Raw genomic sequence first — 23,583 nt, 5'->3', positions numbered from 1 at the left:
CTGATATTCGGACATGGCAGTGACCAATTGATATGGCTATAAAGGATTTTTTTGATTTATTGATGAATCAATTAATCGATTCGTTATTTATTGATTCATCAATTAATCAGTTAATTATTTTATTTTTTCAATTAATGACATTTAATTAATTTTCACAAAGTTACGGCTTCAGATGAAACACTGGTGGTTGAGGTATGATATTAGCCAATTGATTAAGAAATTATTTTATGATTATTATTTATTTATTTTAATTATGTAATTAATCAATCAATTATTGTACACCTCTCCCTCGCAATACCGTATTGTCTCTATGTGCTGAATGGCGGTATCGCCGGGCACCGAAGGCGCCCCGGCAATGCCATGCTGGAGGATGTTTATTTATTTAGCATGGGGGCGGTGTACTTTGAATGTACCTGTACTTGTTTGAACATTAATTTTTTAATCTATAAAGTTGCAAATACATTCCAAGGCCCACAGAGTCATTGATTTAAGAATTGTATTTTTTGCTCATTTTGTGGGCAACATATGAAATTTCAATTGGGCACATATTCTGTGTAGATTGTGGATTGTAGACCTCCTTTTAACAAGTGTTGTACCATGATGATTTGGCGTCAGGAAGGGCATCTGGCCATAAAAAACATTGCCTCAAAAAGAGAACCATGACAATTACAACTACATATGGGCAGGGTGCAGCCCGAAGTGGAGATCGGTTTCTGAGGTTTGGGACATGGAATGTAGGGACAATGACAGGGAGATCAGGAGAAGTGGTGGAAGTATTGGTCAGAAGAAGAGTGGGCATATGTTGTGTGCAGGAGACGAGATGGAAGGGAAGTGGTGTGAGAATGGTGAAGGCTAGGCAGGGACAGAAATACAAGTTTGTGTGGCAAGGGTGCCCGGAGGGCGTGAATGGTGTTGGTGTCCTGTTTTCTGAGGAGTTTGTAGACAGTGTGGTGAGTGTGACTAGAGTGAGTGATAGGTCGATGATGGTGAAAATGATGATTGGAAAGCTCTTGGTGAACGTCATCTCGGGATATGCTCCGCAGGTTGGTCGAAGCGATGAAGAGAAGGACACGTTCTGGTGTGCGATAGAGAAGCTGATGGAAAACGTGAAAGATGAGGAAGTTGTTGTGGTGGGAGGAGACCTGAATGGACATGTGGGAAGGAGTATGGATGGTTTTGAGGGAGTTCATGGGGGTTACGGATATGGTGTGAGAAATGGAGAAGGTGAAAGGATTTTGGAGTTTGCTGATGGAGCTGATTTGTTGATTTGTAATACTCAGTTCCAGAAAGAGGATAATAAGCTTGTTACATACACGTCAGGTGGGTCGACGACAACCGTTGACTACCTGATGGTGCGTAGGCGAGATAGGGGGCACCTCCGGGACACAAAGGTGATCCCGGGGGAGGAGGCTGTTTCACAGCACCACTTGGTTGTCTGCGACATAAGGGTGAAAGGTGCGAGGAGAGCTCGGCGGGTGAAGTACCAACCGAGAATGAAGGTGTGGAGGTTGAAAGAGGTGACAGTAAGGGAGGCATTAAAAGAGAGGCTGAGTAGGGTAGAGGATGATGTGGTTGAGCTTCAAAGTGGTTGGATGTCAATGAAAGCTAGTCTGTTGGGAGCCGTTGGTGAGGTATGTGGATGGACAAAATGACCACCGAGGCACTCGGAAACATGGTGGTGGGATGATGAAGTTGGAAAGAGGATTGACGAGAAGAGGAAGAAGTTCAAGGAGTGGCAGAAGGCGAAGGGTACGGGAGCAGAAACAGCAGAGCATGAAAGTTATAAGGCAGCCAGGAAGGCTGCAAAGAAAGAGGTAGCAAAGGCGCAGGAGGCATGTAGGAAAATGTTCGGAGAACGCTTGGATTCGGAAGAGGGTCAGAAAGCAGTATTCAGGATTGCAAAGCACATAGCGAAAGAGAGGTGTGATGTGATGGGGGTGAGTTGCTTGAAGGATGAAGTGGGACAAATCGTTGTCGACCCAGATGGAATTAAAGGAAGATGGAAAAGATATATGGAAATGCTGTTGAATACAGAGAATGAATGGGATGGCAACATAGAGAGTAACCCAGTTTTAGGACCGGCAGAGAAGATAACTGAGAAGGAAGTTGAGGAAGCGATAAAAGCAATGAAGAGTGGAAAAGCGGGAGGGCCGACGGGAGTTGTGGGAGATATGTTGAAGGCAGAAGGAAGTTGGGGTGTGAAGAGAATGACAGAGATCTGTAATCTGGTGGTGAAAGAAGGCCGCATTCCAGTGGATTGGGAACTGAGTACCCTCGTCCCTCTGTACAACGGGAAAGGTGACCCTCTGGAGTGTGGCTCGTACCGAGCGATAAAGTTATTGGAGCATGGAATGAAGGTATTGGAAAGGGTGTTGGAGAGGAGGATAAGGAAGAAAGTGAAGATCGACGAAATGCAGTTTGGATTTATGCCAAGAAGAAGAACGACAGACGTGCTTTTCATTGTGAGGCAGTTGCAGGAAAAGTACATGGAGAAGAGGAAGAAGTTGTTTTTTGCGGTTGTTGATCTGGAGAAAGCATTTGATAGGGTTCCACGCAAAGTATTGACATGGGCATTGAGGAAGTTAGGAGTGGGGGAATGGTTGATCAGAGTAGTGATGGCAATGTACAAAAGAGCGCACACAGCTGTAAGTACGAAGGACGGGAACAGTGGTGAGTTTGAGGTGAAGGTGGGAGTGCATCAGGGGTCGGTACTAAGTCCACTACTATTTGTAGCTGTGATGGAGGTGCTGGCTTAGAACGTAAAGGAGGGTTTACCGTGGGAGTTGTTGTATGCAGATGATCTGGTGTTGATTGCAGAAAGTATGGATGGACTGAAGGAAAAGATGAACAAGTGGAAGGAATGTATGGAGACAAAAGGTTTGAAGGTGAATATCGGAAAGACGAAGGTGATGGCAAGTGGTAAAGCATGTGGTGAGGTGGAAAGAACTGGGAAGTGGCCGTGTGCTGTGTGCAGGAAGGGTGTTGGAGTGAACTCCATTCAATGTACAATGTGCGCTGAGTGGGTTCATCAAAAATGTAGTGGTCTGAGAGGGTCATTTACCAGTGTGGCAGCTACATTCAAATGTAAGGTGTGCACAGAGGGAGCTGCAGATGGAGGAAATGTTGAGTTGGATCTTGGAGACGGCGTGAAGCTGGAAGGTGTGAAAACATTTTGCTACCTCATTTTGCTACCTCGGAGACATGCTGAATGGAGAAGGTGGATCAGACTCGACAACGGTTGCTCGAGTGAGATGTGCAAACATTTTGCTACCTCGGAGACATGCTGAATGGAGAAGGTGGATCAGACTCGACAACGGTTGCTCGAGTGAGATGTGCATGGAAGAAGTTTCGGGAACTGAGTGGCGTGCTGATGAGGAGGAGAGTGTCGCTGAAGCTGAATGGAAAGGTGTATGCTGCATGTGTGAGAAGTGTTATGATTTATGGGAGCGAGACATGGGTAATGAACGTAGAGCAGCAACGAAGGCTGGAAAGGGTGGAAATGCGAATGGTTCGATGGATGTGCGGAGTATCGTTGAGGGAGAGGAAGACAAATGATGAATTGCGAAAGATGATGGGAATATTGCCTGTGATTGATGCTGTGAAAAGGAACAGGTTGAGATGGTTTGGTCATGTGTTGAGGAAGGATGAAAGTGACTGGTTGAGAAGAGTGATGGAAATTAATGTAGAAGGAAGTGGAGGACGGGGAAGACCGAGAAAGACTTGGCTAAAGATGGTGGAAGAAGAAATGCGGGCAATGGGATTAACAAGGAGAGATGCAGAAAATAGGGCAAAATGGAGAAGGTGTCATGGGGACCGCAAGGCTAACCCCCCCCCCCCCCCCCCCCCCCCCGCTCTAGCAAGGAAAATGGCCTTAAAATGCATGTTGTTGTTGTTGTTGTACGATGATCGTTGAAAATACATCGCTTTTACCAACAATGCTGCCTTTTTCCGCCCTTTCCTATCCTTCCCATGTAACAGGGTCCTCTGATTGCCACAGCTTTTACAAACGGATACCATTGAAAAGTTGGCAGGCTGTAGCTTGCATAAAGGTACGACCACCTTTTCTCCTATATCTGCTGCTAAATAATAGCACAAGGGAATATTTTGGGAGGAACAAACACATCCACAAACTAGCGTAACGTGTCTTTGTTGTTACTTCGCCAGGAAGGGTATGGCTTTTAATCTCAATGATAGCGATGGCCCTTATCCAAAATAATAAAAATTGCACTGATAAATTTGCAATCATAGCTGATATTTGCCAATATGGCATATATGTGAGTGGCATTTTGATTGCTGCTTTGTGGGCTTTGGTGGTTTCTTGATCGCTATTTTTGTTGTGTGATTACGTGACAAGACAAGACATTGGAAATGTGTACCTGTCACGTCTTCTGACGATAATTTACAATTCGTAATCGTAGCTTAGAACTCTCGCTCTCCTCGAATGATATTTCGAACACTCAACTTCGAGATAACTACCGGCGCAATCTACTGTGGGATCTGCACAGCAGCACAATTGTACTCCACAGCAAAATTAATCCATCCCATAAACATAGAGGGATTGAAAGGAAGACATTCTAAGTCTAAGAGACATTTCTCATTTTTATGATTTCAGCAATTATATATTCTATTAACCAGCAGGTAAAGTCGCTTCTGATTTATTTTGCTTTACATGCTGGTGTATTTATGTTTTTTGATTAGGGGGTAAATGGTGCAGACAAAGTCGAGAATACTTCACTAATGATGGTACTGTTACAGCCACGGTTTTGGAATCGAGGGGGAGTGCCTTGGTTCCTCCTATACTAACCGCACCTGAGGCCACCGGGGACGGATCACTCCGCACTCCGGCGGGTTGCTAATCAACCACGAACACCAATTGTTTGACCACATGTCCCAAGGTCCTACATCTAATTACCATTTACCTGGGGTCATGTGGTTTTATAGCCAGGTAACATGCCCTTGGTTATGCACGCACTGATCTTGTCTTCTCTTCAGATCTTAATGGGATGCAGCCGAGTGAAACTGCCAGTGCAAACCAGATAAGCAGATTAGAGACAATTTGTTGGGGAATTAAAAGCTCCCAGGCTAACACTATATGCAGACAGTGCTAGACCAATGAAGGAAAAGCAGATTGGATAGCATAAGTCAACAAGCGGGGGTTTTATTTACAACTAGCAAAGGTACCTGGCATTGCCGGGCAATACAGAATCGCTTTGTGATGGTTATATTGAGAGAGGAGTGGGGAAGAGACAGAGTGGGGTGGGGCAAAGACAGAGAGGGGGGAGAGATGGAGGAGTTGTGGGTGACAGAGGGATGGGGGCGAGAGAGGGAGGGGTGGGGGAGAGATAGAGGAGTTTTGGTAGAGAGAGGGATGGGGGCGAGAGTGAGAGGAGTGGGTGGGAGAGAGAGAGAGGGTGGGTTGGTGGAGAGACAGAGATGGGTGGTAGAGAGCCAGAGGGGAGAGAGAGGAGAGGAAAGGGGAGGGCAGACAGAGAAGGGAGGGGAGGGTGAGGGAGAGAGAAAGATAAGAGGTGTAGGGGAGAGACAGAGATAAGAGGTGTAGGGGAGAGACAGAGAGGAGGGGTGGCGAGAGACAGAGAGGAGGGGTGGGGAGAGACAGAGAGGAGAGGTGGGGAGAGACAGAGAGGAAGGGTGGGGAGAGACAGAGAGGAGGGGTGGGGAGAGACAGAGAGGAGGGGTGGGGAGAGACAGAGAGGAGGGGTGGGGAGAGACAGAGAGGAGGGGTGGGGAGAGACAGAGAGGAGGGGTGGGGAGAGATAGAGAGGAGGGGTGGGGAGAGACAGAGAGGAGGGGTGGAGAGAGACAGAGAGGAGGGGTGGGAGAGACAGAGAGGGGCGGAATAATATGTTGTGCTTAATCAGCACGCAGGCACACACACACACTCCCATATGAGCACTTGTGAGTAGATTGTTGTGATTGAGGCACCGCAGCCTGTTTGAAGTTCCGTTGCAGTAATATAATCACACACACAAGCGTAAAGTACATCAAAACGACCAAAGGTTTACTTTGAAACAGAGGTCTTTGCAAGAGGAATTCAAGTGGGAAATTGTCATGATTAAATTCAAAAATACATCAAGCCACACAGAACACAAAATGTCAGTTGGTGGCCTTCACAGCTCAAACTAACATGGATGGAACTTCAAGCACGGGTCAATAGTCATTATTAGCTCACCTGGAACGAAGTTCAGGGAGCTTATGCGATGGCGCGTAGTCCGTCCATCCGTAAGTCCGTCCGTCGGTAAACACTTGAAACCTCTTCTCCGAAACCTCTGATGGGATTGCGACCAAATTTGGCACAATTTTTTTTTGTTGTGTTGTGACAAAAGTTTGTTCACGTCATTAAAAAAAAAAAAAATTTTTTTTTTAAAGTTTAAGGGTGTTTACCAGGGGTCAAAGCGGGTCCAGGTTCGACCCCCCAAAATAGAAATTTGCTATTTCTTGTGAAACTACACACACTATTTCGATGAAACTTTATCACAACCTTCATCACCCGTGATGTACTGAAGTTTGTTCACGGCACTAAGAAAATCAAAGTCAAATGGGGTATACGGACGGGGGGGGGGGGGGAGGGGTCAAATTGGGTTCAGGTTTGACCCCCCAAAATAGATATTTGCTTTCTTCTCTGAAACTACACACACAATTTCGATGAGACTTGACCACAACCTTTATCACCCGTGATGTACCAAAGTTTGTTCCTGGCATTTAAAAAATTGCGGTCTGGGGAGGGTGGTGGGGGGGGGGGGGGAGGGGTCAAATTGGGTTCAGGTTTGACCCCCCAAAATAGGTATTTGCTTTCTTCTCAGAAACTACACATGCTATTCTGATGAAACTTCACCACAACCTTCATCATCCGTGATGTACCGATGTTTGTTCAAGGCATTGGAAAAATTGCGGTCTGAGGAGGGTAGGGGGGGGGGGGAGTTGCCCCCCAAAATAGGTATTTAGTTATTTGTTTGTTTAAAGTCTTATGATTATGTTAGTATGATTCTACATGCTGCCCTGTCTTCTAGCAAGCATTGAAATTGGTTTAAAATACCTTTAGTCGGTGCAGTATAGTGTTTATTCGACCAGGTGAGCGCGGGGGGGGGAGGTATTGCCCCTATGTTTATAGTTGCAGGGCCGCGGGGGAGCATATGGTGCAGTTCAAAGCAATTTAATGTAGAGCAATCAAAATGTTTGGCAATGAAGAATGGAACATGCAGTCAAAAGATGAGCAAAAAAAATGTACAAGGGGTGAATGTGCACGTTGTTGTTGTTGTTTGGTATGCAGCCTGTGGCTGCTGGTTGCATCATTTCTCTGGAGGCGCATTAGTGCCGCTGATGCAGTGCCCCAATTTATCAGCCAGCTGGTACTCAATTTGCCGACCTCAGAAGGATGACAGGCTGAGTCAACCCCCCTTAGTCAGGGAGGGCCCTTAGGGATATTTTGGTTCAAATTCTTCCAAAAGCATCAAATTTGGCGCAGATGTTGCCCATGCCATACTCTTTCGATTTTTGACGGGCGCCAAGGGCGGTATGATCCGGGGACCATATCGGTCCATCCCGCCATGTCACCTGACCTATGACGTCATAATTAGGATATGCATCCAATCACATGGCGTACTGTAAGTGGTCAAAGTTCAAAATGAATCGATCGAAAAATGAAGGCAGGGATCCATTTTTAAGGTTTTCATAAAATCCAATATGGCCGCCAGGTCACATGACCTATGACGTCATATTTATGACATGTATACAATCATGTATACATGAACCCGGATCATGATCGCACAAAAATTAAACACAAGGATATGGCATACAGTTCATAAAACATCAAAATCCGTACCTTTGTAATTAGACTGATGAACTGCATATGCCTGAAAATTAGGAAATAGACATGTAAATATTTCCTCTAATTGTCAAAAATAAGGTCAGAGTTCGATTACCCAACCCAGAAACATAAAATGGTGAACCTCGCGTAAATCTTGACAAAAAACTCAAAAACCGACATGTTTGACTCAAAAATGACCTTTAAGATGACCTTGAGGGTTGACCTTGACCTCGAATCATCAAAATAACATCATAATTGGATTCCTCGACCTCGAAAACCCCTGAAAAGTGGTATCATACATGATTCCAACCCTTTTGGTTATTTAACTGATTTTCCTCTAATCCGGGTGGCGGCCATTTAGTATTTCGCCAATATGGGGCCCCCGGGGGGGGGGGGGTGAGCCGCCCGTCTTGGCGCCCGTCAAAAATTGAAAGAGTATGGCATGGGCAACATCTGGGCCAAATTTGGTGCTTTTGGAAGAATTTGAACCAAACGGCCCCAAAATATCCCAAAGGGCCCTGACTACCTGGCGTTAATTCAACGACCGACTGGGATTCAATCTCAGGATCCTAGGATCCAAGCCAGCTCCCTAACCATTAAGCCAACACCAGGCTAATGCATAGGTGTAGTTTGTCTTCTCTATTTGTGGAGGCAAGGGCTTAATATTAATAATGGGTAGCTAGGTCTGACTTCCAAAATTATCGTTTTAGTGTAGTTACAGTGTACGTGGAATCTATATATATAAAACACAGTGTGTGTGTGTGTGTGTGTGTGTGTGTGTGTGTGTGTGTGTGTGTGTGTGTGTGTGTGTGTGTGTGTGTGTGTGTGTGTGTGTGTGTGTGTGTGTAATGTTACCGATAGACTCCTAAACGGAGAGGCTTACGTGCTTGATATTTGGCACAGACATGGCCATTGAGCCTGGGACGAACATGGCCGAACTCAAAATATTTGACGATCCATATTTTTTATTCATATTTACCTCAGCGCACGGAATCAACGGAATCAGAGCAGGTGGGCGCTGATTCGCTCAGAGCGATCACGTGATGACGCTATGAAGCTATGAACGCTATGACGCTATGAAAAAAAAAATCGCTATGACGCTATCAAACGCTATGAACGCTATGAACGATATGACGCTATGACACGCTATGAAACGCTATGAACGCTATGACGCTATGAACGATATGACGCTGACGCTATGAAAAAAAAAATCGCTATGACGCTATGAACAATATGACGCTATGAACGCTATGACGCTATGAACGCTATGACGCTATGACGCTATGAAAAAAAAATCGCTCGCTTTACCAAGGGGGCTCGCTCTCCCCCCGTTCCCCTCCCCTCCCCTTCCCCCTCCCCCTCCCCTCCCCCGCCCGGCAATGCCGGGTAATTCTGCTAGTCACAAATACAGTTTACGTTCACTATTGTTACTCACGTTTAAAAAAGGGATGTTTTATCTTGATTGTAAACTACAACAACAGGCATTTTAAGGCCATTTTTCCGACAAGAGCGGGGGTTAGTCTTGCGGTCCCCATGACAATCTTCTCCATTTTGCCCTATTTTTTGCATCTCCCCTTGTTAACCCCCTTGCCCGCATTTCTTCTTCGACCATCTTCAGCCAAGTCTTTCTCGGTCTTCCCCGTCCTCTACTTCCTTCTACATTCATTCATTCATTCATTCTCAACCAGTCACTTTCATCCTTCCTCAACACATGACCAAACCATCTCAAACTGTTTCTCTTCACAGCATCCATCACAGGCTCTATTCCCAACATCTTTTGCAATTCATCATTTGTCTTCCTCTCTCTCAACGATACTCCACACATCCACTGAACCATTCGCATTTCCACCCTTTCCAGCCTTCGCTGCTGCTCTACATTCATTACCTTCGCAAAAGCGGAAGGTTATGTTTTGATCGCTGTGTATTTATTTGTATGTCTGTGTGTGTGTGTGTGTGTATGTTATTCGCATAACTCAAAATGTATTCAACCGAATTGCATGAAATTTGGTGGGATGATTGGTTATTATACGGGACACATTTGATTAGATTTTGGGAGCAATCGGGTCAAAGGTCAAGGTCAAGGTCACGAAAAGGTCAAAATCGTATTTTAGTACAGTACAGAACAGTAGCTGCGGCGAAGGTATGCGCTCTACCGAGTGCCCGTTCTAGTTACCCATGTCTCGCTCCCATAAATCATAACACTTCTCACACATGCAGCATACACCTTTCCCTTCAGCTTCAACGACACTCCCCTCCTCGTCAGCACGCCACTCAGTTCCCGAAACCTCTTCCATGCACATCTCACTCGAGCAACCGTTGCCGAGTCTGATCCACCTTCTCCATTCAGCATGTCTCCGAGGTAACAAAATGTTTTCACACCTTCCAGTCTCCAAGATCCAAATCAGCATTTCCTCCATCTGCAGCTCCCTCTGTGCACACCTTACACTTGAATGTAGCTGTCACACTGGTTAATGACCTTCTCAAACCACGACATTTTTGATGAGCCCACTCAGCGCACATTGTACATTGAATGGAATTCACTCCGACACCCTTCCTGCACACAGCACACAGCCACTTCCCAGTTCTTTCCACCTCTCCAGATGCTTTACCACTTGCCATCACCTTCGTTTTTTCCGATATTCACCTTCAGACCTTTTGTCTCCATACATTCCTTCCACTTGTTCATCTTCTCCTTCAGTCCATCCATACTTTCTGCAATCAACACCAGATCATCTGCATACAACAACTCCCACGGTAAACCCTCCTTTACGTTCCGAGCCAGCACCTCCATCACAGCTACAAATAGTAGTGGACTTAGTACCGACCCCTGATGCACTCCCACCTTCACCTCAAACTCACCACTGTTCCCGTCCTTCATCCTTACAGCTGTACGCGCTCTCTCGTACATTGCCATCACTACTTTGATCAACCATTCCTCCACTCCTAACTTCCTCAATGCCCATGTCACTACTTCGCGTGGAACCCTATCGAATGCTTTCTCCAGATCAACAAACCCAAGAAACAACTTCTTCCTCTTCTCCATGTACTTCTCCTGCAACTGCCTCACAATGAAAAGCACGTCTGTCATTCCTCTTCCTGGCATAAATCCAAACTGCATTTCGTCAATCTTCACTTTCTTACTTATCCTCCTCTCCAACACCCTTTCCAATACCTTCATTCCATGCTCCAATAACTTTATCGCTCGATACGAGCCACAGTCCAGAGGGTCACCTTTCCCCTTGTATCGAGGGACGAGGGTACTCGGTTCCCAATCCACTGGAATGCGGCCTTTCACCACCAGATTGCAGATCTCTTCACACCAGATCTTCTCTTCACACCACAAGTCATTCTCTTCACACCCCAATTTCCTGCTGCCTTCAACATATCTCCCACAACTTCCATCGGCCCTCCCGCTTTTCTACTCTTCATTGCTTTTATCGCTTGCAAGGTTGTGTTGCAAGAGGCGACTAACAGGGTTGGCGGCAGGAAGGGCATCCGGCCATAAAACATTGCTTCAAAAAGGGGACCATGGTGCCCAAAAAAGGCCAACCCCTGCTCTGCGGGGAAAAATGGCCTCTAAAGGTGGTTCTATTGCTTTTATCACTTCCTCAACTTCCTTCTCGGTTATCTTCTTTGCCGGTCTGAAAACTGGGTTACTCTCTTTGTTGCCATCCCATTCATTCTCTGCATTCAACAGTATTTCCATATATCTCTTCCATCTTCCTTTAATTCCATCTGGGTCCACAACGATTTGTCCCACTTCATCCTTCAAGCAACTCACCCCCATCACATCACACCTCTCTTTCGCCATCTGCTTTGCAATCCTGAATTCCGCGCTCTCTGACCCTCTTCCAAATCCAAGCGTTCTCCAAACATTTTCCGACATGCCTCCTGCACCTTTGCTACCTCTTTCTTTGCAGCCTTCTTGGCTGCCTTATAACTTTCATGCTCAGCCTTTTCTGCACCCATACCCTTCGCCTTCTGCCACTCCTTGAACTTCTTCCTCTTCTCGTCAATCTACTTTCCAACTTCATCATCCCACCACCATGTTTCCGAGTGCCTCGGTGGTCCTTTTGTCCATCCACATACCTCACCAACGGCTCCCAACAGACTATCTTTAATTGACATCCAACCACTTTCAAGCTCAACCACATCATCCTCTACCATACTCAGCCTCTCTTTTAATGCCTCCCTTACTGTCACCTCTTTCAACCTCCACACCTTCATTCTCGGTTGGTACTTTACCCGCCGAGCTCTCCTCGCACATTTCACCCTTATGTCGCAGACAACCAAGTGGTGCTGTGAAACAGCCTCCTCCCCAGGGATCACCTTTGTGTCCTGGAGGAGCCCCCTATCTCGCCTACGCACCAGCAGGTAGTCAACGGTTGTCGTCGACCCACCTGACGTGTATGTCACAAGCTTATTATCCTCTTTCTGGAACTGACTATTACAAATCAACAAATCAGCTCCATCAGCAAACTCCAAAATCCTTTCACCTTCTCCATTTCTCACACCATATCCGTAACCCCCATGAACTCCCTCAAAACCGTCCATACTCCTTCCCACATGTCCATTTAGGTCTCCTCCTACCACAACAACTTCCTCATCTTTCACGTTTTCCATCAGCTTCTCTATCGCACACCAGAACTTGTCCTTCTCTTCATCGCTCCGACCAATCTGCGGAGCATATCCCGAGATGACGTTTACCAAGAGCTTTCCAATAATCATTTTCACCATCATCAACCTTTCACTCACTCTAGTCACACTCACCACACTGTCTACAAACTCCTCAGAAAACAGGACACCAACACCATTCACGCCTTCTGGGCACCCTTGCCACACAAACTTGTATTTCTGTCCCTGCCTACCATTCACTATTCTCACACCACTTCCCTTCCATCTCGTCTCCTGCACACAACATATGTCCACTCTTCTTCTGACCAATACTTCCACCACTTCTCTTGATCTCCCTGTCATTGTCCCTATATTCCATGTCCCAAACCTCAGAAACCGATCTCCACGTCGGACATCAAACTTTTCGTCGTCATAAATGGAGTGATTTCCACCCTTGCTTCGATCGGGTTCCCCACCTAGAGTTTTGACGAGAGGGAGTGGGGTCGTCCACGGGGTACTTCGAGCTGTACCCTGCCCATATATAGTTGTAATTGTCATGGTTCTCTTTTTGAGGCAATGTCTTTATGGCCGGATGCCCTTCCTGGCGCCAACCCTTTTAGTCGCCTCTTACGATACGCAAGGATACGGTGTACCTATTCTAAACCGGGGTACACACCGGGCATTGATTATAAACTACAGAAAAAAAGAAAGAAAGAAATGTGGGGGCATTGGGCCCCCCCCCCCCTCGGGGCCTTCCTTCCCCCCACTTCCCCCGCCCACCCCAAACTACGCCGGTGGGCTAATGTGCAAGTAATTAAATTTAAAAAACACCTTTAGAGGCCATTTTTCCCCGCAAAGCGGGGGTTGGCCTTTTTCGGGCACTGTGGTTGTTGTTGTTTTTGTTGGTCCCCTTTTTGAAGCAATGTTTTACGGCCGGATGCCCTTCCTGCCGCCAACCCTTTTTGTCGCCTTTTACAACAAGCAGGGAATTACCAGTGAACTGGTACTCAATTTGCCGACCTCGGAAGGATGACAGGCTGAGTCAACCCCCCTGGCGTTAATTCAGCGATCGACCGGGATTCGAACACAGGATCCTAGGATCCTAAGCTGGCACCCTAGCCGCTAGTCCAACACCAGGTGCAAGTAATTCAAAGTGCAATCCATTTCAATGTACAAGCAAAAAGGATATAGACAAAGAGCAGATTTACACAGATCTGTCTAGCTTATACCACTTACCTATTTAACACATTACAAAGGTGCCCATTCAGAATCATCTGCAGAAGGGTAGATAAAGCAAGAGAGATAGAGCAGCTCCAGTTTGCTGCAACCTTTATGCTCACCGTGCAGGGGCCGACGAGCTCGCGATTCCCATTCACTGAGGGAGGGGGTAAAAAGGAGGACTACTGGTTTGGTGTCTTATGTGCATATTGAAGATGTGCGAATGGGGGGTGCAGGTGAGGTGCGAGGAGGAATCTGGAAAAGAGGAGTGTATCTTTGAGGTCGCTCTAAAAAGAATGGTTTGTGGCTGTGTAGTTGTTGATCTCCTTGCGTCCAGAGTCGATGATCAGAAAAGGAAAAGGGTGTGTGAGAAGGCAGATTACTTAATGTGAGGTGCTCGGGTGACTTAAAGTGTGTGGCGATAATTGGCCTTTCCTGAGTGAATGCGCCTTGCACGGCGCCTGAATCACTCGCTCGCCCAGCACTCCGTCCCGCAAACGCTGTTTCACAGCTCCAACTCCGTTTCACCAGCTCCTACCCACCTTTCTCAGTGCACCACCGACCAAGCCAAAAGATCCTTTCTCACATCCGGGTCCGGTACGTACTGCTTAAATAGCTGCTTGGCAGGAGCGGAGCTTTGGTGCAGATCAAGAGAGTCGTTAGGTGTGCTTCATCGGATTTGTGGCATGCCCATTGGTGCACACCCGATTTCTCCAGTGCCAGCTCCGCCCACATGAGTTCAGTCACGAAAATGCGCCGTCATTACCTCACGGACAGGCCATGCTTCAGAGCTTTGCACTTAACATGGAGCTGGCGTCTTTTGCTGCGCTTTCCGAGTGTGAACGTGCACCGGAAGCCTAATTGGCTCTTCAAGTTAAGCGGAGTGTCAGGGATGTTCATGAGTTGCTAATGTCTGATTAGCGCACATTTGCGCTTCTCGTGCTGTCAATGGTCTGAAGAGGGAGGGTTAAGCGTCCATTTCCGGGGCATTGTGCCATCGTTCTCGTCGCTCCAAAGGTGGCGGCAGCTATTGCTGAGGCTGTGTGGTGACTGTGGTTGAGGCAGCGGTAGAGGCAGCTTGGCGGGTGAGCTGTAGTTAAGTCGTTGTGGTTGTGGCGCAATGGAGAATGTGTATAGCGAGCTTGTATAATGTTCTAATGAGGTGGAGTGATGATAAATGTGTTTTTATGATTTTATTAGTGTAGTGTGGTTATTGTAGTGGTTGTAGGAGGAGTGTTAAAGTAATGTGGCAGTTGTATTCTGAATGAGGTTGATGGTTGTTCATTCAAATGAGGTTGAGGGGCACAGGTGTTGTGGGTTAGGTTGAGTTGTCGCGTGCTTGTGTATGAGTTTACTTGTACTGAAATGGGGAGATAAAGGGAAGAACCTCACGAATCCCACACAATGCATATTCACCCAATAAACCCACTACACAAAAGGGGAGCACTAGCTGAACGATCACTAATGTAATAACTAACTCGGGACCTATATGGTGGTTGCCATTGCCTGGGGAATGATGGTTTCACAGAACCGTCACAGTATTTTGATGTAGAGTATCTCTCCTGCAGCTTTGATTTGTCTTTCATTCATTCCTTTCGGTCATTTCTTGAAGTGCACTTGACAATGTTGCAACTCTAAACACAGATGATTGACTTGGTCAAGGTTGTGGTATTAACAATGAAACGTGCATGGGAAGGAATGGTGACCTCCATTATGTATTTGTGATTTTTTTTTTTGTTGTTGTTGTATACAAGATCGAGGCTCGTGAAAGAGCGAACATTAATCACACAGAAAGACAAACCGACACATAAAACATATAACATGGGGAGCGGTAGACAAGATGGGGAGAGAGGGGGAAGGACACAAACACAACATTTGAGAGCAGGGACATCGAGATATCTGTTGGAGGGAGAGGGCTTTGGGGGGGGGCATGGGAAGGGGGGTGGGAGAGGTATAAAACATATGGACACTGCCAGGACTTCCAGGAAAGAAGTTGGAATTTCAAACAAGGTGGATCTGGGGTGAATTAGCGGGTGTAGAAAAGATCAAGGTTTTGGATGGGGGAAGATAAGAGATGGTGGTGAACAGCTGTTTTAAAGACCTGGAGGGAGGAGTGGGATTGAAGGGAGTGTGGGAGTTCGTTCCAGAGGCGGGAGAAAAGAGGAATGAAAGAGTGAAGGTGAGCAGAGAGCCGAGATTTCGGCAGTTTAACCATCAGAGGGTTGCTGGCAGATCTTGTGCGACCTGTAGGAATATTTGGGGGACAAAGCACAGAGAGAGCTGGGGTAGCAAGGCCAGAGAGGAGTCGGTAGAAGACAGAAAGACCACCTACCTGCCTGCGGTGAGTGAGTGAAAGGCCCTCGGAGATAGCTTCATCACGGCAGATTCCAATGATTCTGAAAGCTTTGGTTTCAACAGCGTGAAGCCGAGCTAAGTGTGAGGCAGGAGCACCGGCCCATAGGGGAGAACAGTATTCCATTGAGCTGCGGATGAAAGCCTTGTATGTGGTGAGGAGCTCAGGTGTGCCTAGGAAGGACTTCGCATGACGGAGGATGCCCAGTCGGCGACTGGCTTTGGAGGCCAGCTTGGAAATGTAGTTTTCCCAAGAAAGATCATGGCAGATCATGGCAGATCCTGTAAATATTGTCCCACCTATGTACGTACTTTGTGGATGTGCGCACGTGGGTCAGTTCATAATTGGTATGGAGTAGAAGCCATGTATCCCACGGATCTTGTACCCCTTTTTCCCCACCTCCTGTTATTCTTGTTTTATTCATTAAAAAGGGTGCCTCAGCGGCGACCACCACGCCCGTGAGCGATACCGGTGAGATGGAGTTTGTTCAGTCCTTCCGGCATGCTATGAACTATGCCAATAAAAGTGGGGACGATGGATGTTGAGAGAGGAAGGAGATCTGGTGTCTGCAAAGCATCCCTCCGCATTTCCTCACCCTGCCGAGCCGAGCCCTTATTACGGTCTTGTCCTGGGAGCATCCGGTTTGCAGAGGAGGCGAATACAAGCTGCTCAATGTCCAAGAGGGTTGGTCCGGCTTCCTGAAAGCTCGATCAAGGACACCACACCAATGGGGCAGGGAGGTGCCATTTTCTGGTGGTCAGAGTTTCTTTTTACTTTACCGCTGTGATTTTATTTCCTCCCTCCACCCCTCTTCTTCCCTCTTGTTTTATCAGGATCCATGGTAATAAGGGGTGAGGGGAGGTGGAGGTAGAACACAGTAGGGCCAGGATATAACGGAACGAAAAGAACAGTGGCAATGAGGGTGTGGGCAGAACACAGAAAGAGCAGCGGTTGCAAGACCGAGACTACCATCCTGTTTGTGATGTGAAAGTATATGTCTAATGTGATGATACCAATGCTTTTGTAGACCTTGGTTTCCATGGCCTCAAACTGAGCAAGGTATGAGACAGCGGTGCCTTCCCAAAGGGGAGAGCAGTATTCCATCAAGCTGCTTATGAAAGCTTTGTAGGGAGATAAAAGTTCAGATCTTCCAAGAAAATACTTTGCATGATGGAGGATGCCCAGTCTGAGTCCTTTGGAGGCCAACGTATATATGTGGTTTGCCCAAGAAAGATTATTGCTGATTGTGAGAAACAAAAGTTTGAGTGACTGAACTTCTTTGAGAGGTTTGTTAAGAAAGTAGATGGAAGAGCTCGCCAGATGGTCCTTCTGGAGGGACAGAGTATGGCCAATCCGTGTGAGACGTGTCAAGATTGAAAGACATTCCTAGTGTCGGACCAACTCGTGATTCCATCAAGGTTTGCAGAGAGGTAAGAGCTGCTACTTGGCTGCTACTTGCCTATCGGAGGGATGGGAAATGCTACGCAGATGGTGGAGTCATCATCAAAGAGATAAAGAGGATTTTCCAGAGAGTAAGAAAGAGCGATGATAACGATTAGGAACAGGACTGGGCCCAAGACTTGAGGTACTCCAGCCTTGACAGGGAGCGATTAGAGGATCCCATTGAGAGCCACACGTTGATTTACGAGAGTGGGGGAAGCCATCTTGGAAAGAAACATTAGTTAGCATGCGAAGGCTACCTGGCCGTTTGAAGGTTTTATTTGACACCAGCCAATAAGATTTCTCAGTTGCATCTTGGGGCGAGATCGCTCGGTGTGACTGTAGGCTGAGGCCCAGACAGATTGCAATACTTTCCAAAGTTTACATAAGATTGGCAATAAAGTTCAAAAACAGCTTGGTGTCACCACATCTGTGCTAAAGAGGCAATTATGTACATTTGGAATCGTTATCCTGTATTGGGGAAAGCACCAGTTCAAACCCAAAGTAGGAATTCATACATTTGGCTTTGTCTTTGATAGAATCATATGAAGTAAGATTTTGGAATGGTAGATAAGTGTTGGTTGGAGGCAGATGGAACAATTTGTCACCAGGTCTTGGAGAATGGAGATTGCCAGAATAATGACAGACAAGTGTTACGGGGTCCTCTGCAATCTCCTGGTCTCGGTAACCTCCGAACCCCGAGAGGAACCCCGGCAGAAAGATATAGATGTTATTCCGTGTTGAAATCAATCACTAATGAAACCATCCATGAAACCATCAAAGGAAACAATCCAAATCAATAAGGAAACCACACCCTTGGTTGTCAATGCACAAATATTATATTAAAAGCACACAAAAAGAACCATACAACAATGGTGGCAATCAACCCTACAATCAATATCTTAAGATGGTAACCCCAAACTCACGGCACTCCCAGGAAATGGAACCGAGCCCTCCTCAATGTCTCTATAACCCTCCAAGGCAAAGTTGATGCGCTCCGGCGATCATTGGAACAATGTCCGATCAAGGGCAACCGAGGCGTAGACGGTCGAAGCGACACAGAAGTCACGTGGTCCAACACCCAGCAAACTTGCGGTAGAAAGAGAACTCCCAAAGACGCGATCCAGACGTGCACCTGCACCGCACCGTTCAATCAGCGAACCGCAGTGCAATCTTCAGACGCCGCTTTATTGCACAGCTGTCCCTGGCAAACCACCGGAGGATAAGCCCAACCGACGCGACAAAAACCTTTTCCGATGAAGGTAGCGCGCGGGGCGAAATGGCGGACGGCCCTCACTCGAGCCGGAGCTTCTAGGCAAGGATTCTCCGGAATCTCAATGCCGATACCCGTCTACGCAGGCTCCACAATACTCCGGCGATATGACCTATCGCTCGAACTTCCTTTCAAGGACTCAAAGTCCACTCGCGACGTTCGCTCAACCACGCTCCGTACAGAGCTTCAAGGCACGTCTTTCACTGTCCTTACGTCTTCTTCTTCTCAGCTCTTTTTCTCTTCCGGGTCACGATCCGATTTCCTGTCTCATTTTTACCATGAGCGCTTTTAACCACAATAACCATTTCCCTTAAGCACAATACCCATAATACTTAGAACCCACAATAATAATAATAACAGCAATAATAATAAGTGCCGAATCCGTAACACAAGTGAGCATGTATGAGGATAGACATGCAAAGGTCACAGGTATTTTTGAATAAGGCAAGGCTACCCGCATAGGATTGGTTATCCATTTAAAGAAAGCAACTTGCGTCCTTGTGATTGTTTTGTAGTGTTTCTTGTGATGAGACAGGGTACGAGCAGAATTGGGGGAACAAAGAGGACGAGGATACGGTGTTAATGTGGTTTTGGGGAATTGAGACTTAACTGAAAGATACAGATGGAGTGTGATCTGCCTTGGCTTCTACTGGACTGGTGTATTTTCACCATTGTGGGCAATGTTTGAAACTCCTCTTATCTTGTATTTCCTTGTTGAAAAGTCATTGATTGGTGCTGTTGTAAAAACGAGATTTGTATTTAATTTTCCTTTTTTTTTTCATTATTTGTTTGCTGTGTTTAGAATAAATGGGTTTTTGATACAGTTTTTATTGAGTTAGTAATTTTTGAATTTCTGAGTGTTTAAGGGTTAGACTATTTGTATCGTGTAGTTCTAAAATGTTCTAAGATTACAGTAGACCCAGCAGACGAGGATGTGGAAGCTAAAACGGTGCAAATAGAAATGCAGTACAAAAATGACGGACCACACACAGCCGTTCCTGGAGCATGCCGTAAAGGGTTAGGCAATCATGCAAGGCCTCACCAGACCACCATTGCCCAAAAGACTGCTAGTTAAAGGCCATTGGCCAGGCAGCAATGACATCTATCTATAATTCCAGTAATCTCTGTGTGTTTGTTTGTACGTTTGTACGTTTGTTTGTCTGTGACCGCTGTTTCTCGACAACCACGGGTCCGATATACTTTAAACTTGCCAGGTATATTGCTGGGGACCCGAGGATGTGCCTTTTCAAGGTTTCATATTAATCGGACAATTACTTACCGAGCTATGTCCAAAAAACGATTCAACCAATCAGAGAGCAGCGAGCTATCGCGTGTGCCGAACGTGGCGGACACACTCTGCCTCGGATGGCACATTTGAGAGCGTATTCATTTATTTCACGTTTGCAAACTATGTTGGCGCTATGTTGGCGTTAAACTATGTTTTAAAACTAATAAAAACCCCGGGGGGATTGTCACTGTACTCGCAAGCCGTTCGCCGTTCGCTTTGGCGTTGCGAATGGACCAAAACATTTCATGCACCAAACCATTTCATGTAAAGCGTTCGCCGTTCGCTTTGGCGTTGCGAATGGACCAAAACATTTCATGGACCAAACCATTTCATGTAAATAGAGGGGGGGATATAATTTTAGATATAGATATAGTACGGGCATGCCCTAGTACTGGATAATGTCACTGGCCTGGGATCCTGGACATTCTGGAAACGGAGCATGTTTGGGGAACCCATATTAAACATTGACAGAGCAGAGCGAGGTTTGTCGTTGTTCAGACCGGTTGGTGTTGCAGAGCTGCAGGAGATGGTCTGGGGAATATGTCAATTTTGAGTTGCAAGTGGGACGGAGCAAAGAGAAAGTTCACCGACTTGTATAGTTACGTCATTGGGGACGGATCCAATCACAGTTGGTCTCATTCTCTGTTCTGCCCATCTACGTGCCGCTGCAGTTTCCTGTCATTTGCTAATTGTTTCAGTGAAAGCTTCTGTGGTATTATGTTATTAATCGTTATGCCATTTTATTATGCCCATGATTACCGAGACGCAAGGTTTACACCTGGACTATGAAAAACAAACCCTCCACTCGCTCTCCTTGGTCTCACCACCATCTTGGAAACGATGTTGCCCCTAACCTTTCTTGCTCGCCCATTTTCCTGCACCAAGCATTCACTGAAACTGGTTAACATCCGGAGACAACTCTTATGCTCATAATACCCTCATGGCAAATTAAGATGGGAATTAAAAGGCAGCACTACCCACATTGACCTAACTGAGGAAGAGGGGGAGATTGGAAGGGGTGAGGACAAGAAAAACAAAACACTAACTTGGCTTTCTTTAGTTTCCTGGTTCTTTCTGTGGAGACAGTCACAGACTGCCTTGTGTGGTCTTTGATTGGCTGCAATATGCAGGCAAGTTGGGAGAGAGAAAAATCCAATTTTGTAATTTGCAAAAACTACAGTCATAGATCCGATAGTGGCATAGTTGATGTTTGTCCGCACTTGCCAGCAAAGTGGTAGACATGACAAAGGTGTAGCTTTGACCTTAATTGTCCATTGTGTCTGTCCTGCTGTATCAGGGAAGTATTACCTGCTGACTAAAAACGTTGTTACTACTTTGCAGGCACCGGAGAGCAATGGAGCATGGGGAGTGTGGGCAAGGGAGAGGTGAAAATGGGTCAGACGGTCAACCACCTTCTTGACACCCTCTCCTTACCGATGATCCTTACTCCAGTGGTGTCAAAGCACTAAAGAGCATCACCAGCAGATACAGCCACACTGGCGCACTCACCCGCCAGGCACCCACGCACAAGCAGCCATCTTGCTTCACCTCTGAATTCTCTCCATTTGTATTATTGTTGTTTTTATATATATATATATATATTCCCAAACGACATCTTTTAATTTCTCACGTTTTTGACCGTGTTCTGGATGCTTTCCAGTTCTGGCTCTTTTAATATTTTACCCCTGTTTTGTGTTCTCGCTGTTTCCCTTAATGCTTTTTATTAACTTACCATGTTTTAGAGTAGGGCTAATTTAGAATCTCTAGTTTGTTTATTTTCTTTTAAAATCTGCTTTAAGCATTTTAACATTGACATTTCAGTTGTATAGACTTTTTGCTGTGGGGTTGTTTTTTCCCCCCATTTTCCCCACACCCTCTCCCGTGCCACCCCCCTTTTTTGTTTTACCTGATCACTCCTTTCCACCTTGCTTCCCCTATCCTTTATCGTTGTAATGTTCTTGCCCAGTGGACACGTTGTGTGTTTTGGGGAAGTTTGTTTCCTCCTCTCTCTTCCTCTGCCCACATCAGGCAAGAGGATGTGGGTGGGAGGAAAATGGCTTTGGCAACAGTTGTAGGTAGAGCAGGTAGTGGAGGTAGTGGAAGTAGTGAGAAGTAGTTGGCATTTAAGTCAGGGATGAGTGTGGGATGTTGGGTGGGGTTTGAAAGTAGCTAGTGCAAATAGGTAGTGTTAACTTTCCCTTTCTAATATTAGGCTTTGGTGGTAAACAAGCTATGTATGTGATTTTGGAATCGTTATAATGATGATCATGATACCGATGGTGATTTTAAGAAAAAAAAGGCTATTTTCCAAACTGACAGGTGTTTGTCTAGCAGATACACTGTGGTATATGTAAATACAACAGCAGCTAGGCTGATGCAAGTGTGTGAAATCCAGAGAGAGAGAGAGAGAGAGTGTGTGTGTGTGTGTGTGTGTGCGTGCGTGCGTGCGTGCGTGTGTGCGTGCGTGCGCGTGCGTGCGTGTGTGCGTGCGTGCGTGTGTGTGTGTGTGTTTTTCTCCTCTCTGCTGTCCGCCATGGTACGAAGGAAAGGTCTTTCTCAGTCTATGGGCTGTACTGATGGCTTTCTCACAGCCCTGCATTGACAGCATTTGGCTCGATTCGTTTCAGCTGCAGGTGCTTGCATGTCAGGTCGGGAGACGTAACTGGTGCAAATGACTCTGCATTCCATCTTGGTCCTGGAATTTCAGACAGACCATCCTTTCATTCCCAAAGACGCTGGCGTCGCCTCGAAAGAATAGCACATTGGCCGTACCCAATTGCTTGGGCGTTCTAAGCCACACTTTGGTGTCAAAAGTAAATCGAGTGACCTTTCGTTCTCTAACCTGATGCTGTGATTGCAGGTGGGTGTGTGCAGCCGGTGTGGGAGGGTTTGTGTCTGAATACCTCAGTGCTACTGATTTATCAGCATATAGGTCCATTTGAGGCTATTTATTTTTACCATTGCTAAAGTAATAAGATTAAGAATAATTAGTAATAATAGTGAGAGAGAGAGGGGGGGAGAGAGAAATACCATCATTGCACTGTGAACAGAAGGAGCAGGGGAATTTTTTTAATTTTTTTAAAATTGCACATGAAGTACGTGGTAAACGCACCGCCTGTTCCGCCACTCTGGCTTCTGGTGCCCTGGACGGCTGTCGGGAGCGGCAGCCGGTTCTTGAAAAAGAGTTTGTCCCATATTTGCTCTCCGGGTGCCGACGCAGTGATCCGGGGCAGCCAGCGGTGTTACCGATTTTTGGGAAGACGGCCTGGAAAGGAGAGGAAACAAAATGTGCGACGAAGGGTAAAATGGTAATGCTGTAAAGCCAGAGCCTCGACTTTGTTTTTGAGAAGGTAAAATGAGTTTTTATCACTGGATATCCTCTTTGGGATATACATATAGCCAAGCTGTATCTGTCTCGTTCCGTCGTGTGCTGTGTGTGCGTGTGTATGTGTGTGCGTGTGTTTTCTATATAATTCGCCACATATATAGGCCGTACCCGTTTTCCCATCCTGGTGAACGACGGCGATGGCACGTAACTGCATAACCCTACATCACACGGCAGCGGTGATGAT

The 23,583-nt window shown here is 46.4% G+C and overlaps 1 protein-coding gene across 5 annotated transcripts in view; it reads left to right on the top strand.

The window, feature by feature from the left end:
- Nucleotides 1-22,327, top strand: part of LOC137432218 (RNA-binding protein Musashi homolog 2) — a 249,447-nt gene extending 227,120 nt beyond the window's left edge. For all 5 annotated transcript variants that reach the window (XM_068123945.2, XM_068123950.2, XM_068123946.2 and 2 more), the window contains exons 14-15: nt 3,979-4,049; nt 21,353-22,327. In XM_068123945.2, the coding sequence (XP_067980046.1) occupies nt 3,979-4,020 (42 nt within the window). In that variant the 3' untranslated portion in view covers nt 4,021-4,049; nt 21,353-22,327. The remainder of the gene's footprint in view (nt 1-3,978; nt 4,050-21,352) is intronic.
- The last annotated feature ends 1,256 nt before the right edge of the window (nt 22,328-23,583 follow it).

The sequence above is a fragment of the Myxine glutinosa genome, chromosome 8 (assembly GCF_964187855.1).
Source record: "Myxine glutinosa chromosome 8, kmMyxGlut1.1, whole genome shotgun sequence".
NCBI lineage: Eukaryota > Metazoa > Chordata > Myxini > Myxiniformes > Myxinidae > Myxine > Myxine glutinosa.
This window is presented reverse-complemented; position numbering and strand designations above follow the sequence as displayed.